Here is an 18119-nt window from a genome sequence, read left to right on the forward strand (position 1 = left end):
TTTGGCTAATAAGTTTGAAGTCAATCAATCAGATTGCTAAATACAAAAGATTTCAAACACAGACTTATTTAGAACAAATAAAGCAATTTGTTTGGCTAATAAGTTTGAAGTCAATCAATCAGATTGCTAAATACAAAAGATTTCAAACACAGACCACACGAGTCTAATGTAGCAGTTGTTTCATTGCTACGAAATAAAAACGATGAACGATGGTAAAACACCCATAAAAAAAGTGACCCTAGCCATTTTATTTGACATTTTTAGGACTTGTAAGTAAGAATGATCTTTTTAGGATTGTATTCCACATTGGCTCAAAATCAAATCATACTAGTGTAAGTTTGGTGACCCTAGCCATTTTATTTCTGACATTTTTAGGACTTGTAAGTAAGAATGATCTTTTTAGGATTGTATTCCACATTGGCTCAAAATCAAATCATACTAGTGTAAGTTTTTTTTTTTTTATACATTTTCTATATGTTTTTTGTGTGTTGATAGGTATAATATAGACGTTTTGTTATAAACTCAACGCCTGATGTTCTTATTCTTGTTAGGAATTTATCCTCAGATCTACATTCTACAGTCTTAAATTGATTTTTTTCCTTTAATAAGGTCGATAGAGAGAAATGTAAATGTAACAACGAAGGTGTTATCGTCCCTAAATCGAAGAAATAATAATAATAGACTCTTGAGTGGAAGGTAACCACTAGGTGAGGTTAACGCCGGAGGCGTTCTCTACCACCTAACCATTAGACTCCTTAGAGCTCCATTATTATGTGGTCACACTCTCAAATAAATGAGGATAAAATTCCATGCTTCGGCTGGGATCGAACCCACGCCCTCCTGTTTACCAGGCGAGCGTCTTGACCACTACGCCACCGAGGCAGGAAGAAAGGAGGACAGGATAGGAGAAAGCCAGCCGTTCCGCGAACGAACCTTATCTGTTTAGGATAAAGTTCGCCCCTCACGGGAATCGAACCCGTGACCTAGAGCTTACAAGGCAGACTTGCTACTCTCCAAATTAACTAGGCTGAAATTGAAATCAATCAAGACGGTCACTCATCCACACCAATCAAGTTCGAGGTTGCTCAACATTAAATTCTGGCAACTTGTTAGGGGGGTTAAAGGAAAATGAAAACGTCAGTTCTAGGTAACATAATAAAAGAGGTAAGATTTATTTGAGGAAAATCTGCTACTAATAAAATTCGCCCCGGGCGGTAATCGAACCCGCGGCCTAGCGCTTACAAGGCAGACTTGCTACCCTCCAAATTAACTAGGCTGAAATTGAAATCAATCAAGACGGTCACTCATCCATACCAATCAAGTTCGAGGTTGCTCAACATTAAATTTTGGCAAATTGTTAGGGGGGTTAAAGGAAAATGAAAACGTCAGTTCTAGGTAACATAATAAAAGAGGTAAGATTTATTTGAGGAAAATCTGCTACTATTTTCCATCGCTTTGCACACAACACTTACAGAAATCATCCATAATTTTATAGGACTATTTAAGCGGTAAACTATCTACAAAACTGAAGGGGATGGATAAGATGGAACTAAAAAGAGAAAAATTGGCTACAAAGGGAAGCCAACTGTCTAGGTAAATTTCTAAAGAACAGAAATCAATTATATTTAAGCGGTAAACTATCTACAAAACTGAGGGGATGGATAAGATGGAACTAAAAAGAGAAAAATTGGCTACAAAGGGAAGCCAACTGTCTAGGTAAATTTCTAAAGAACAGAAATCGAGGGACAAAAGAAAAATGGGGTAATAGTAAGAGCGATTATATATTAAATAAATTGATCATTGTTAACACTATTGTACATCAAGGGTGGGGTGGTAGAGAATGCCATAGGCATTAACCCCACCCTTGATCAAACTTTATTTTGTATTTATATATATATACGGGGACAAAAGAAAAATGGGGCAATAGTAAGAGGTAAGAGCGATTATATGTTAAATAAATTGATCATTCGTTTTCGAATGATCAATTTATTTACTTTAAGGGGGGGAAAAAGAGTCCAAGAGACTTTTGAAGCATAATAATTATTACACTACTTTACTTCCTCCAGAAATTAGGAGTGATAAAAATAAAATAGGGGGAGGGGAAAGAATAATAAAAAATAAAAAAGAGAAGGAAAGAAAAAGGAGAAGAAAAGATTTGAAGGATAAGATGGGAAAAAATAATAAAAAAAAGGAAAGAAAAAGAAAAAAAAAAAAAGGAGAGAGAAAGAAAAAAAAAATATTTGAAGGATAAGATGAAAGATAAAAAAAAGGAAAATCGGGGAATATTTCATGTCTCCATGTTTCTACATTTTCATTGACAGTGACGGTAAGCACATGGCCATATTAAGGTACGCTTTCCCTCACTGTCAGCAAAAGGTTCCGCCCATTGACCGCCCCTAGGGGGTGGGGCGGTCCTACATTCGGGGAGGTGGGCAGAATTTAGCGGACACGTCACTTGAGTAGGGTGTCGATGTAGGGGAGCTTCTGGAGGGAGCCGAAAGCCGCCGACGCCACTTTGCCGCTCTTGATTTTGCCGGCCGCCTGAAATCATAGGAGATGAGAATAATAAACTTCTTAGTGAAAGGTAATCACCAAGTGAGGTTAACGCCGGAGGTGTTTTCTACCACCTAACCCTTAGAGCTCTGCATAATTATTGTGTGGCGAATTTCTCTGCTAAATGGAGATAAAATTCTATGCCTCGACTGGGATTGAACCCACGCCCTTCTGTTTACCAGGCGAGCGTCTTGACCACCCCATCATCCAGGCAGGAATATGCTTTCGCAGTCAGAGTGTTGAAGTTGAAAATTCATATCTCCTTGACGAAAGTCCCAGAGAGGAATAATAAAATACGGCTTATCTTGGATTTTTTTTAAATTTAATTTCTCAATTGCTCAAATCGAACTCAGGTTCTGCATACTTACCGCGCTCACATCACTGCTAGACACGGCCTCTACTTCGGCCAGAAGGTCCGGCAAACTCTTCACTACGCCAGTGGTGACAGCCTGACGTACTACGGAGTCTACAGTGCTGTCTAAAGTTTCGAAAGAATCCGCTAGGTGGCGCTTCAGGAGGGCTTTGCCGCGGGCGATGTCTGCGTCTTTGATTCCCGCACCGCGAACCACGTCGATCGACGCTTGTAGAGCCTGCGAGGGAGAGAAATGGTGTAATTAGTTCAGCGATTCTCGACCGGGGGTACGCGAGAGACCCTCTGGACGTAGGTAAGAAGAAAAAAAAAAAAAAATGTATAATGAAAATGTTTTTCTCTTTCTTTCTTCTTTTTAAAGTTTTTCGCCATCAATTTCAAATTAGTATTTTCCACACCTTGTAAGAATCAACAATTTCATTTACATTATTTCTTACCCAAATGTAAAACAGCAAACAACACACACAAAACTTACGGGTGTAATTTTGTCCGGACTAGCAGCCAGGACAAATCCAAACAGTCCGGAGTCCGCGTAGTTCACATTGAACGCGGATAGTAGCAGTTACAGTTCCCTCTGTCAAACCTCTTGAAAAAAAAAAAATATATATATATCTATAGATGGTAAAAGTGTAAAACCCCCGTCACTCAAAACCTTAGCAGCTAACTAAAGACCTTACTACCTTAGCAATTATACAGTGACGTTAAACCGCTTACCACCATACACAAAAAGGCCACTTTGAGGTTTAGGTGGAGGGGTAAACAGCCCTAAAGGATGGGTTGAGTTTATACAAATCTATGGATCTAAGAGTCATACATTGAAAAGTGACGTTAAACCAGTTTAACTAAATTGACAAGTGACATTAAACCGGTTTAACTAAATTTATTATATTATTTCCAGGTTTCTTCGTGGTCATATTAACAAGATCTCTGATTGAGAGTGCAGGGCTCTGTATTATAATGTCCGTATCATCTTATACATTTACTGGTAAGTACAATCTTCTTCTTCTAGCGGGTCCGGCACCCAGAGCGTACTTGAGAACGGCGAACGCTAGGGCTTCCTTGGCTGACGCACTGAGAAGGACAAAGAATTGTAAATTTTGTTCTAAAATTTTGCAAATTAGAGTCACCTACCTGTTCACTCTGCACTCAACAAGCTGTCATGAATGCAGACCACCTTCAGACATGCCCAGAACTCACGGATCAAGACAAGATCATCCCAAAATATTCGGACGCCCCGCTAGGAGGAAAATGACCTGATAAGTCAATTCCCAGCATTTCATACCAACCAAATTAAAAAAAAAGATGAGTGTTTCACCGCCGTTTTTATTTTGTAACAATGAAACAACTGGTAAATTAAGTAAGCGCATCTGGTCTGTGTCATATCATGCCCATCCCGTAGTATGCCTCTCATCAGATGGGCGAGAAGAGACAAAATCCTTCCCATTTAGGTGCTGGGTCAACACGAGAACACCAGAAAATAACCCGTTGAAATATTGCAATCGAAAAACGAGTACAAATCTTTGTCGATGGTGGGATTCGAACCTGGGACCTTATGCATGGCAAGCAAGGGCTAACCGTGCCCTAGTTTTGCTATATTTATTGTTTATTGAAATAGAAAGTAAAAAATAAAAATCTCTCACTGACCTAGCACTCTCAGTAGCAACAGCCACATAGGCTAGCGGTTCCGAGGACGCCTTCCTCAGTTCTCCCCCATAGAATTTACTCGCGGCCGCCCCACTCCCACCGCCACTCTTGAACGCGATGCTGTCGGCCAGCCTAATGGTTAGCTTGGAGAGCAGAGCGTCTGACTTCTAAGCGCTAGCTAGGTTCCAGATTCAATTTCCGCCCGGGGTGGATTTGATCCTAAACTAATAATGTTCGTTCTCGGAACGGCTAGAAGTGCTAGGACCCTAACTTAATGAACGCTCTGACATCGTCCCTGGAGGGAAAAACCATATTACCGAAAGGAAATCCCTTCTTTCTCTCTCTTTCCTTTCCTTCCCCTTCTCTTTCTCTTAATCTCTTCCCCTTCTCTCCTTCTCTTTCTCCTTCTTTCTCCCCCTCTCCCCCTTTTCCTACTCCAAACGCTGCTATAAATGAATTGTATATTTCATATCCTCTTTTTCATATCTCTTTCTCTCTCTAAATTTTCTTTTGTTTTCATTCCCCAATTAATTTCTCTTATTTTCTCTCTATTTCTTTCTTCGTTGTTCCCTATCCCCCTTTCATACCATCTTCCGTCGCGATCTCTTTCTCTCTCCTTCCTTTCTTTCATTAGATCCTCTATCTCTTAATTCCATATTCTCCTCATTCTCTCTCTTTCTTCCTTCCTTTTTCTCAAATCCTCGCTCTTCTTCTCTCCTTTTTTCCCCACCCTCTTTCTTTTCGTCTCTTTTTCTTTCTCTCTAATTCCTCCATCCCCTTTACTCCTCCTTCCCTCTCTTTCTCCTTCTTTTCCTCTCTTTCTCCTCCTTCCCTCTCTTTCCCTTCCTTCTCTCTCTTTTCCTCACACACCACTTTCGACATTAGCGAAATTGCACTATGTTAAAGTTTTTGCTCTCTCCCTTCCTCTCTCTCTCTCTCTCTCTCTCTCTCTCTCTCTCTCTCTCTCTCTCTCTGTTGTGAAAAAAAGATCCGAATGGGCGACCATCTGGGCAATCTGGTGCTGCTAGCTTTTCCCGGCCCCGCTCAGGCTGGGTGTGGTTAGCGTAAGATGGTTTAGCTTTTCGCCGAATGGAGAGTTAAAACCCCCATTACTAAAGACTGGAAGTTATCACGTTAGCAGTCTGAATGGCTAGTCGTAGCTGTTAGGAACATCGCGTATTATTATTGGCCCTTCCCTTGGGGGGAAAAAATGTACCTAGCTCGGACTCCAACATACCAGAAAATTCTAGAACTCCCAACATTCAGAAGTTTCTGGTTTGGTCGAGAACCAAAAGGGTATCGTCAGGGGGAGGTACTTCTCACACATATGGAGGACATATCTTGACCTTCGTTATGATCAGAATAACTTGGCTGTGATTTCCGACCAACTGGAAAACCCTTGACAATCAACTCATCCTGGAGGTAATTGTCCTAATTGACAAATTTAGGGTACTCTGATAAAGTTGGTATTGGTACTTGGTACAGTACAGACCTAACTAGATAATGTACCAATGCACCGGATCCAAATACATGTAGGGCATTTAGAAAAGTAGATGGTTAGCCCTTCCGTATTCATTTACCTGCCTAGGTTGCAGATTTTTATCATTTTTACACAGTAGGTACCTACCTATTTAAAACTAAATAAATAAACAGAGGTTTCAAAACGTTCGCCTCTTCAGAGTTTACCGTACTGAAGGACAGCAACGTCGAGGGTGGCTACAATCTAGACGGGTGACGGTGTGCGTTATTCAGTAATTTATTAAGGGACACACTCAGCTTCTAATCGTCTCGGATGGAAAACGAATAAAGTTTTTCAAGCGCTATCACTTCACCTTTCTTGTTTTTTTTTTTTTTTTTTTTTTTTTTTTTTTTTTTTTTTTGGGGTTTACAGCAATTAGTAGGTAAACCAATTTTTATGAAAATCGGAAAAACCTTTCAAAAGTTATGGTGAAAATGATATAGGTAAAAGAAGAAGAAGGAAAAAAAGAAACAGATTTCGTCCTCCCATGAGTCTCCTTCCTGGATCCCTATCCCTACACTTCGTACTTCCCTACAGGCTCCCCAAACAAGAGAACAATGTCACCAAGAGTTATTTCCCCACCCATAAATCCAACCGCAATAGCTATAAAAGTGTCACCCTTACTGCTTTAGCGGAAACTGAGTGGCAAAATGCCTTTCAGCCAAACCATCAGGCGAAAGGGAAAAAAGAAGACGTTCCAAAAAGAGCTCGAAATTAATTCTCTCAAAAGCGGCGCTAACAACCCTTCCCCACTACCCCTCCTTACTGCCATTTCCCTTGTCCCCTTCTTTCTATTTCTACTCCTTCTTTCTCATCCTACTCCTCCTCCTACTCCAGTTCCTTCTTCTTCCACTACTACCTCTTCATCTTTTTATTATTTCCCTTACCCATTAACTTCTTTTTCTTCTTTTTTCTTTATCGTCTCCTTCTTCTTCTTCTTCTTCTTCTTCTTCTTCTTCTTCTTCTTCTTCTTCTTCTTCTTCTTATTCTTCTTCTTCTTCTTCTCATTCCCCTAGACGCACTACCATCAACTAAGCTAACTAGGTAGGCTGGCTTCATTTATTTTTAAAGGCCTATTATGGTAGACTTTTCTCTTCCATCCAACCTATATTATTGTCGATTTGGTAGTCGACATCAAAGGCGAGAATCTTCGAATCCAATGAATCCGGATGCGATGGACTCAAGTATCTGGATTCGATTGATTTGAAAATCTATATTCACTGGACTTCGGATTTTCCAAACACATTCAATTTTTTGCCTGCGGCGCGACTTTTCGTCACCCTTGCCTAGTACACAAAAATCAATAAATAGATATACACATAAATAGTATTAAATACATAGGTAAAGTGGGTAAATAATAAAAATGCTCCCCCCAAAATTCCTCTACGCACTCCCGAGGAACACATAACACATAATGGTGGAATTGGTGGAAATATTCAGGAATTCCACACACGTCTGTCTAAATATTTCCTTTAAACCAGTGGCGCAGAGGCTAATACCCAGAACAGGGGCATGCTTAAGAAGGGGGCAAAAATAGCCTCAGTTTCTGAAAGGAAGAAACTGTCAAATCTGTCTAATGGGGCAGTTGCAAATGGGTAAAAATTATAAATAAATGGTTAATTCTTATGTAAAAAGTTGGGAAAAATCCAAATACGAGATCAAAACTCCGAAAAAATAACTGTAAAAGGTCGAAAATTCAATTTTTATTTTCCGTTCTTATGAAAGAGTTCAAATATGTGTGACGTCAGACTTTACGCAGTTGTTTTTTTCGTCCGTTACGTAGCGCCACTACCCATACAGCACAAAAATTGGAATGGGATGTATTACAGTTTGAATGATCCTACTGTATTAGATATGTGGAAAAACAATTTGTTATAGGAATCGAACCGGTACTTAGCTTAGGTGTAGAGGCAAACAGCAAACAGTCCTAAAAGATAGGTTAAGCTTATATGGCAGAGAATGCCATAGGCATTAACCCCACCCTTGATCAAACTTTATTTTGTACTTTTATGTACATTATGTTACCATTTGTAAATATTTATTCTGTAAATAAAGTTTGATCTAATCGTTTAATAATATATGAAGAGAGAAAGCTTTTCCTCCAAAGAGGTTTGATAGAGGGCACCGTAAATGCTGAGGTCTTATCATCCCGAAAGCGAAGAGAAGAAGGAACAATTCCTAGAACAAACTCTATCTGTTTAGGATAAAATCCACCCAAAGAAATGTTGGAAAGATAGTGTGAACAAAGCCTTGAGAAAAAAATTAACAGGGCATGCGGTACACTATAGGGCTGCTTTGAAGGAAACATTGACCCTATTACTACATATCATTACCTGTTGTTTTACTTTCCTTTTTTTACTTTATTGTCACTCTCTACTACTACCACCTATTAATTTACATTTACCTTTTTTTTCTAGTTAAGGTTTTTTTTACTGAATTGTAAGTTGTATGTATTATTCTTAAACCCATCAAATATACGAGACCTTGTTTAGACTGCTGGGGTAAAGGGACTTTTCAGTCCTATTCGGGCAGGATAAACAAGATATATTCTATTCTATTAGAGTAGGAAAAGGCTAGGAAAAAGAAGACGATTTGTAATCTAAGTTCACTTACCTGGGAAGGACGAGTGAGTCTATCATACTTGAGTCTCGGTGTCAAATCACTGACTTCCCAAGGTCTGAACTCAGTCTTTCCAACAACAGAGGCGAGGAACTTGTGCACATGACCACTGTGAATAAAAGAGTGTTTTATTGTCTGTAGGTATGTACAGATAATTACTTATATCAATAAAATCCAGCCTCAGCCTAAGGATTGCCTAAGGCAATAATCCAGCATTTTGTTAAATTTTGTACTTTAGCTGTTGTATGAATTTTGAAAAATAAAGTGTCTATTGTAATGAAAAATGTATCTAAGTAATAAAAAGTCGTGTGATGTTCACAGTCAGAGGTGTTTTATTGTCTGTAGGTATGTACAGATAATTATATCAATAAAATCCAGCCTCAGCCTAAGGATTGCCTAAGGCAATAATCCAGCATTTTGTTAAATTTTGTACTTTATCTGTTGTATGAATTTTGAAAAATAAAGTGTCTATTGTAATGAAAAATGTATCTAAGTAATAAAAAGTCGTGTGATGTTCACAGTCAGATATTTTTGTTTCAATGGTGACAAGTGACAACAATACTAATTCTTGTCAATAAAATTATTCTTTTTCTTGTCATTATAATTCAGACAAGGCGTTGAGTATGATCGAAAACAACAAGGATGCTTGTTTATATCAGAGGTTCCCAATCTGTGGTACGCGTACCACTAGTGGTACGCAGAAGCAGTTCTGGTGGTACGCGAAGAGATTTGAAAAACTCAGTTTTACGAGTTGTCTCGTAAATGCGAACAACAAATCTGGCAACCCTAGTTGGAGAGAAAAAATCTTCAATCAATGCATCAAAAATTGTGACATGGTACTACGGTTAACACAAAAATTTCGCCTACATACGGTGCCATAATTTCTTTACTTAACCCAAAACACACACAAAATTGATAATTGGTGGTACGCCGGAATTACTTCGGAAATATATAAGACCTTGGTTAGACTGCGGGAGTAAAGGGACTTTTCAGTCTCATTCTGGCAGGATAAACAAGGTATATTCTATTCTATTTTACGCCAAAAGAACCTTGAAAAAAGGAGAAGAAAAGATGGGGAAAAATAATAAAAAAAAGGAAAGAAAAAAAAAGGAGAGAGGAAAAAGAAGAAGAAGAAGAAGAAAAAAAATATTTGAAGGACAAGATGAAAGATAAAAAAAAGGAAAATCGGGGAATATTTCATGTCTCCATGTTTCTACATTTTCACTGACAGTGACGGTAAGCACATGGCCATATTAAGGTACGCTTTCCCTCACTGTCAGCAAAAGGTTCCGCCCATTGACCGCCCCTAGGGTGTGGGGCGGTCCTACATTCGGGGAGGTGGGCAGAATTTAGAGGACACGTCACTTGAGTAGGGTGTCGATGTAGGGGAGCTTCTGGAGGGACCCGAAAGCGGCCGACGCCACTTTGCCGCTCTTGATTTTGCCGGCCGCCTGAAATCATAGGAGATGAGAATAATAAACTTCTTAGTGAAAGGTAATCACCAAGTGAGGATAACGCCGGAGGTATTTTCTACCACCTAACCCTTAGAGCTCTGCATAATTATTGTGTGGTCAATTTCTCCAACAAATGAGGATAAAATTCCATTCCGCGACCTCCTGTTTACCAGGCGAGCGTCTTGATCTCCACCGAGGCATAATAGAATGAAAAATAAAATCTAATCTAAATCATAATTTTTTTCGTGTGCCAGACTAGTTAGCTTGGGATATACTACGGGATGGGCATGCTACGACACAGACCACATGCGTCTAGTGCAGCGATTTTCAATCGAGGTACGCGTACCCCTGGGGGTACGCGAGAGACTCCAGGGGTACAAAAAAAAAAAAAAAAAAAAAACATTTTTTTCTTTATCCTAAACCCCTTAAAAACCACTAAAACGTGTTGCCGTATGTCAAAAACGTATATGTTTGCCGTACTTATAGATTGAAATCTTTAAACTCAATTTCCCAAAAGTAGGGTTTTTTGACATACAGTGTTTTTGCTTAGCACAGCAGAACACCATCAATTTATTAAATGAAAGGAAAGAAAAACTGGAGGTCTGGGTTCAAATCCTGGCCTTGACAGTCTTTTTCTAACCAATCTTATGTTGTATCAAATTTTGTGACTTGACATGGAATTTCCCAAAAGTAGGGTTTTTTGACCTACAGCGTTTTTGCTTAGCACAGCAGAACACCATCAATTTATTAAATGAAAGGAAAACTGGAGGTCTGGGTTCAAATCCTGGCCTTGACAGTCTTTTTCTAACCAATCTTATGTTGTATCAAATTTTGTGACTTGACATGGACTCAAACCACCAACTTCTAGATCTCAAGTTTACAGAGCTAACCAGTCGTCTTATTCTTTTTCTTTGCCTTTTACCGTGTACAGATGGGGTCAGTGCTTTTCATCAGAATCAGCCCCAACTAGGGTGATTGCTTTGTGCTGACATTTGGTTTTGGCTACAAAGTTTATGTTCAAAGTCCCCCCAGCCAGACTATGCTGGTATACTCCCAGTTTAACACCCCCCAGCCAGACAGGAGAAAAAAAATAATGACAGTAAAAACAAGTTAACATACATTTCCTTTCTCACAGCTTCAATGGTGTACACAATGCCCTCTCGGTCAACGGTAGCATACAGGGAACCTCCAGCTTGTTGCACATGACGGATGATTCCAAAGTGAGTGAACTCTTCGGTTGAAAGTCCAGCGGCACTTCTCAGAACATGGGTGATTCCAAGATTGTCAGGAGTTTCATACCTGGCTCCAGCCCTAGAAATATTGAAATGGAAAAGCAGGGGTTAAAAACATTAGACACTTAACACCAAAACAATGTTTCTAAAAAAAAAAGTCATGGCAAAGGAATTCTTTAAGGAAATATCCCAAGTTCTAAAACAAGGTATTCATTAGGGTTTTTTTTTTGCTTTGGCAAACTTTAGAGAACATTAAGAGATCCAAGTACATATTTGTTGAAAATGGTCACCAAAAATAGACTTACTTGAAAGCAACAGATATTCTGGCAATGGGTGAAGTTTCATTGACAGAAACAACTTTCACCTTGTTGTATGATGTACCAGATTGAATGTCAGGACTGAAGAGGGCCTTGGTGGCTGGCTGAGCAGCAAAGGAACGTTTCTGAAATCAAGGACAAAAAAAAAAAAAAAAAAAAAAAAAAAAAAAAAAAAGGTGGAAAAAAAAAGGGGGGGGGGGGGGGCAAAGTAAATTTCACGCGGGCAAGAACGCTCTGCGCGGGCGAAAAAATTTTTCGGCTGGAGCGTAAAATGGAACAAGAACAAAAAGTCTCTTTACTCACACAGTCAAAACAAGGTCTACAAGACATATAGAAAAAAAAACTTATTTAGACTGCAGGGGGTAAGGGACTTTTCAGTCTTATTGGTAATTATGCAGAAGTCACATCCATGGAAAAGAAAAGCTCCTTTTTGTATTTAACCTAACCCTATAATGACACTAATCACTGCTCTAATTGTGAAAACTCCTTCTTGTGTTTAACCTAACCCTATAATAACCAGGGTCACTGCTCGTTTGTGCCAGTTCCTTTGGTAGCAATATTCATCAGTGCAGTACAGTCCAGAAAAGTCCTGAATTTTGACTTTAAGGTACTGAAGTACTGAATTTTTTCAAAAGTTGCTGAGTGTGCTTAAAACTCAGTAAGTAGGAGTGGTACACATCAACCTAGGTATGGGTACCCGATACTCATTATAATGGTGGCGGGGGTACGTGAGATGAAATCTGAGTACTCAAGGGGTACGCGGGCGAAAGAAGGTTGACAACCGCTGGTTTAATGTACTTACCGCGCTCACATCACTGCTAGACACCGCCTCTACTTCGGCCAGAAGGTCTGGTAAACTCTTCACCACACCAGTGGTCACAGCCTGGCGTACTACGGAGTCTACAGTGCTGTCTAAAGTTTCGAAAGAATCCGCTAGGTGGCGCTTGAGGAGGGCTTTGCCGCGGGCGATGTCTGCGTCCTTGATGCCGGCACCGCGAACCACGTCGATCGACGCTTGGAGAGCCTGCGGGGGAGAGAAATGGTGTGATTCGTCAAGCGATTCTCGACCGGGGGTACGCGAGAGACCCTCTGGACGTAGGTAAGAAGAAAAAAAAATGTATTTTTCACACCTTGTAAGAATCAACAATTTCATTTACATTATTTCTTACCCAAATGTAAAAAAAGCAAACAACACACACGAAACTTACGGGTGTAATTTTGTCCGGACTAGCAGCCAGGACAAATCCAAACAGTCCGGAGTCCGCGTAGTTCACATTGAACGCGGATATAAGTACCGTCTTATCCTAGCAGTGTACATATATTTTATTCTACTTGTGACGAACTACCCACCTCCTCACATTCACCTCACCCAGCCCAAGTCAGGCTGGGAAAAGCCAGCAGCAACATGATGGCCTAGCCCTCTGGATAAATGGTCACCTATTCAGATACCAACCACAAACAACAGTGCTTAACTTTAGTGATCCATGAGGAACTGGTTCATTCAACGGGATATTGCCATTAGAACCACCTCAATTACATTTGTATGATTTTCTGTTACCACTCTGTAAAGGTCAGCTGCCTTCAGTTTAGGACCAACCTTTGGCAATCGATCTCAGAGCAGAACGAAGCAGCCTCGAGTCCAAAAACTTTACTTAATACAGTATTACTTACTGCTATTTGTACTACGTTGGTTTTTCCCAGTTTTGGCGGGTCCGGCGCCCAGAGCGTACTTGAGCACGGCGAACGCTAGGGCTTCCTTGGCTGAGGCACTGAGGGGGAGAAAGAGATAAATAGGTTAAATGAATCCGATTTTTTTTTTAAGAGTCAAGAGCACTGACTCTCAACCTGGAGGTGCTGGGTTCGAATCTCGGCTAGGGCGGAAATCAGGGGATATTTCCAACCATTCCCATGAGAGGCATACTACGGGATAGCATGCTGCGACAAAGACGTTCTATTTTCTTCGCCTTTTCCCATGTACATACGGGGTCAGCGTTTTTCGTCAGACTCTCAATCAGCCCTAACTAGGGTGATTGCTTTGGGCTGACCTTTTTTCGCCCGCGTACCCCTTGGATACTCAGATTTCATCTCACGTACCCCCGCCACCATCAGAATGAGTATCGGGTACCCATACCCAGAAAGAGGACGAAAAGTCTCTACTCACACAGTCAAAACAAGGTCTAATATACACCAAGACATATAGAAAAAAAACTTATTTAGACTGCAGGGGGTAAGGGACTTTTCAGTCTTATTGGTAATTATGAAGAAGTCACGTCCATGGAAAAGAAAAGCTCCTTTTTGTATTTAACCTAACCCTATAATGACACTAATCACTGCTCTAATAAGTTGTGAAAACTCCTTCTTGCGTTTAACCTAACCCTGTAATAACCAGGGTCACTGCTCGTTTGTGCCAGTTCCTTTGGTAGCAATATTCCACGAACGTGACTTCTGCATAAGTACCGTCTTATCCTAGCAGTGTACGTATATTTTATTCTACTTGTGACAAACTACCCACCTCCTCACATTCACCTCACCCAGCCCAAGTCAGGCCGAGAAAAGCCAGCAGCAACATGATGGCCTAGCCCTCTGGATAAATGGTCACCTATTCAGATACCAACCACAAACAACAGTGCTTAACTTTATGGGAAATCTTAAAGAGAAATGAAGGGAGTAATTTTTTTTTCTTCAGGCATCTAGCACTTCTAAAATTGTGTATACATATGTGTACACTCGGTCTGTAGAGGATAATGACACTGCTCTATTTATTAGAGCAATCACTGCTCTAATAAATTGTGAAAACTCCTTCTTGCGTTTAACCTAACCCTGTAATAACCAGGGTCACTGCTTGTTTGTGCCCGTTCCTTTGGTAGCAATATTCCATGAACATGACTTCTGCACAAGTACTGTCTTATCCTAGCAGTATAAAACAGGGTACTTGTGCAGAAGTCACGTCCGTGGAATATTGCTACCAAAGGAACTGGCACAAACAAGCAACCACAAAAAACATTGCTTAACTTTAGTGATCCATGAGGAACTGGTCCATTCAACGGGATATTGCCATTAGAACCACCTCAATCACATTTGTATGATTTTCTGTTACCACTCTGTAAAGGTCAGCTGCCTTCAGTGCTATTCAACGGGATATTGCCATTAGAACCACCTCAATCACATTTGTATGATTTTCTGTTACCACTCTGTAAAGGTCAGCTGCCTTCAGTGTAGGACCAACCTTTGGCAATCGATCTCAGGACAGAACGAAGCAGCCTCGAGTCCAAAAACTTTACTTAATACAGTATTACTTACTGCTATTTGTACTACGTTGGTTTTTCCCAGTTTTGAGGCCATTTTCGGTGCACTTTCGAGCTTTTTTCTGGTACGACCTCAAATTTTCGACAGGCAAACTGATAAAAAATAAAAAAAATCTGGATCTAGCACAGGGGAGCGTGTTGAGGACGAGATTTTTCGAGAAAAATCCCATGACAACAGTAGGGGGATGGGATTTTACTTTTCACAGGCAAACTGATAAAAAATCTTTGGAACAGGCGAAAAATCAAAAACAAACAACGAGCTCAAAAATCAGCTGATTGAACCAAGGAGTTTCAAAAGTGATGGACTTGAGTCGACTCATGACAAAGTGAAGCTAAAAATGTAGAAAATGCAAATGCAGACTATTAATTTAAAATTACCTAATTTAATTCTACAAGAACACAAAATTTGAAATGAAAATATGGAAATTTGTTATTATCTTATTTGAATATTTGAAAGGAGAAATCAAGAAGTTTTTTACAAAAATATAGGTATATCAAAATCGTCCGTTCGTCACCTCCCTGCGAAACGTTCCGTGCAGTGCTGCCACCAGCGGAAAAAATCGGAATTATTCGATTAAAATTGGGTGTTTTTGTTTTGATAGGATTTTTTGATTTCTCTTCTCTTTCTCTTCCAACTTTTGGAGGTAGGTACCTACTTTGTAGTTCACGGAAATGTGTTGAAAGTTTGAAGTTAATAAAAAAGTGTTCGTGTGTTTTTGATAAACTTTCTTCAATTCACCCACGGGTGGACTTCGGATCTGAAGGTTGGTGGTTCGAGTCAGGGTCAAGTCATAGAGATTTATTGAGGTTTACACGTTTGCAAATGTACTTCTTTTGAAGAGTTTGTTTGTTGTTGGAGGTTTTTTTTTTACTTATTTAAATAGTGCTTTATTTAGACTGAGGTTAAACATTCCTTAGACTTTAGAGTGTTTAGATTGTCAGATGTTTGTGCTAACAGTTTAATAAGAGGAACCATGGAAAACATGGGAAATGGGAACAGATTTCATAGAGGGAACTCCGGAACAGTAACAAGGGAGGTCTTATCGTCCGAAATCGAATAAAGAATAAGGACAGGATAGGAAAAAGCCAGCCGTTCCGAGAACGTACCTACCTTCTTTGTTCATAATAAAGTTCGCGTCGGGCGGATTTTATCCTAAACAGATAAGATTCCTTTTCGGAACGGCTGACTTTCTCCTATCCTGTGATTTTTCTCTCTTCGATTTCGGAATGATGCGACCTTTGCAGTTACAGTTCCCTCTATCAAACACCTCTTAAAAGACCAGAGGACGAGTCAGTAAAGATGAAGTTTATACACAGAAGGCCCAATCTGAGGCTTAGGTGTAGGGGCTGGACAGCCCTAAAGAATGGGCTAAGCTTTTTAGGAATCTACGAGTAAAAATAAGGTTCTGAATTGACCCATCAAGACTTATAGGGTTAACCAGAACATGTACAATGAAAATGAAGTAAAATTGATCGAATCGAAACTGATTTGTATTTTATTGATTCATTACAATTTATTACCGTGTGTGGCACTTCATTTAATCTGAATGAAAATATTGAAGTCTATTTTTCCCCCTCTGCAGCACTGTCACAATAAGGTCTCAGATTTCTGATAGAATAGAATAGAAAATAAAATATACCTTGTTATTAAGTGCCTTGTAAATACTGAAAAGTCCCATTACTCTCGCAGTCTAAACAAGTTCTTATACCATATTTGATTGGTAGGTACCTCATAAATAGGTGATAAACTGATTATAATAGCGCTTATTGTATACTGTTCGAATAGGAGTAAAGAGTTCCTTTAACCCAGCAATAACCTACAGTACTACAATTGATGATTCTCATGAAAAATATAACTGTCCAAATGTATTTTTTTCGTAAAGATCGTCAAAAATAATAAATAATCCGAAAACTTCAAAAATGGTGTGCTGTAAAATTTCTTATCACTCCATGTTATTTTTTACTTTTTTTTTTTATCACTATCCAATGTCATAATAGGATTAAAAGATAATACTCTCGCTGAGTAGCTTATCTGTTTGCTGAATTGACATTATTTTTGAGTTGTCCAGTGTTGTGTTTGTGTACCACAACAGGTTTTTGTGTGACGACCTGAGTTTAGAAGTGGCTAGTCATTCAAAAGGATGTTTGGAAAAAACACTTCATAGACTGTAAACAGAGTGGAGGGTACTTGCTCACAAGTCACGTCAATGGAAATTTGCTGCAAAAGAAATGAGCAGTGATTAGTGTTATTATAGGGTTAGGTTACACACAAAAAAGCTTTCACAATTTAGGCTGTGACCAGTGTTATTACAGGGTTAGGTTAAACACAAAAAGGAGCTTTCTTTTTCATTTTTTTTGGTTCTGAATAATTACCCAGAGTGGAGTAAAGAGTACCTATAGAGCATTTTGCTCTCGGTTCTATGTGGTTTGAAGTCATTGCTTCCCATTATCTGCTTGATGCTATATGCTTACCACCTCTCTGATTTTAGGAAAGGAGGAAGGAATTAAATTGTGTTAAGCATAATACCTACTTAAATGCTTGTCACAAATATTGTTTGCCCATTATTACACCTAGATAAATCTCAGATAGAGTTTGATAGAGGAAACTTAACCCGTTAAGGTCTTATCATGCCAAAAGCAAAAAAGAGAAGGAAAACAGGAGAATGCCAGCTGCTCCAAAAATGAACCATATATGTTTAGGATTAAATCTGCCCCAGGTGGGAATCAAACCTGGGACAAGGCAGATGTGATACCCTCCAAAGTAACTAACTGTCATTTTAAAATAAAGCTATTTATATATATATAAAAAAAAAAATCCATTTAATTTTTTCCTCAAAACAAAATTTGCAATTTCCTTGTTCTGTGTTGAACTTGAATGTTGTTTCATGACTAAAGTACTAAACTCTTTTTTTTTATCTATGATCTTATACCTACTTAGGGACTTACCTTCCAAAAATAATAAATCTGGTGTGAACATCACATGAATTTCTGTCAGGTCCTTATCTAGCTACATCAAGAAAAAAAAATCTAATCAAATTTTTAAACCAGTCTTCTTAGGTTTTTTTTTTTTTTTTTCACTAAACTCAATTTTTTTCACCAATTTCCA

The 18119-nt window shown here is 39.2% G+C and overlaps 1 protein-coding gene across 1 annotated transcript; it reads right to left on the reverse strand.

The window, feature by feature from the left end:
* Nucleotides 1-2242: 2242 nt before the first annotated feature.
* LOC103510564 (cytochrome b-c1 complex subunit 2, mitochondrial) lies at nucleotides 2243-15147 on the reverse strand. Its single transcript, XM_026824589.1, has 9 exons — nucleotides 15009-15147; nucleotides 11697-11833; nucleotides 11279-11470; nucleotides 8655-8814; nucleotides 4568-4710; nucleotides 3907-3994; nucleotides 3399-3482; nucleotides 2922-3143; nucleotides 2243-2541 (listed from the first exon to the last, which is right to left on the reverse strand). Exons 1-9 carry the CDS (start codon nucleotides 15048-15050, stop codon nucleotides 2452-2454), a joined length of 1158 nt encoding a protein of 385 aa, XP_026680390.1. The 5' UTR covers nucleotides 15051-15147; the 3' UTR covers nucleotides 2243-2451.
* Nucleotides 15148-18119: the final 2972 nt, after the last annotated feature.

This window comes from Diaphorina citri, unplaced genomic scaffold (genome assembly GCF_000475195.1).
Source record: "Diaphorina citri unplaced genomic scaffold, Diaci psyllid genome assembly version 1.1 scaffold618, whole genome shotgun sequence".
In the NCBI taxonomy this organism is placed as follows: domain Eukaryota; kingdom Metazoa; phylum Arthropoda; class Insecta; order Hemiptera; family Psyllidae; genus Diaphorina; species Diaphorina citri.

Bases quoted from the DNA above. Each gene is read 5' to 3' on its own strand.
- LOC103510564 (XM_026824589.1), bottom strand. From the start codon at position 15,050: ATGGCCTCAAAACTGGGAAAAACCAACGTAGTACAAATAGCA. The intron at 3,995-4,567 runs GTCAGTGAGAGA...TGTCCTTCTCAG, and splicing joins GTTGCTACTGAGAGTGCTAG to TGCGTCAGCCAAGGAAGCCC. The intron at 3,144-3,398 runs GTAAGTTTTGTG...TCTCCCTCGCAG, and splicing joins GTCCGGACAAAATTACACCC to GCTCTACAAGCGTCGATCGA.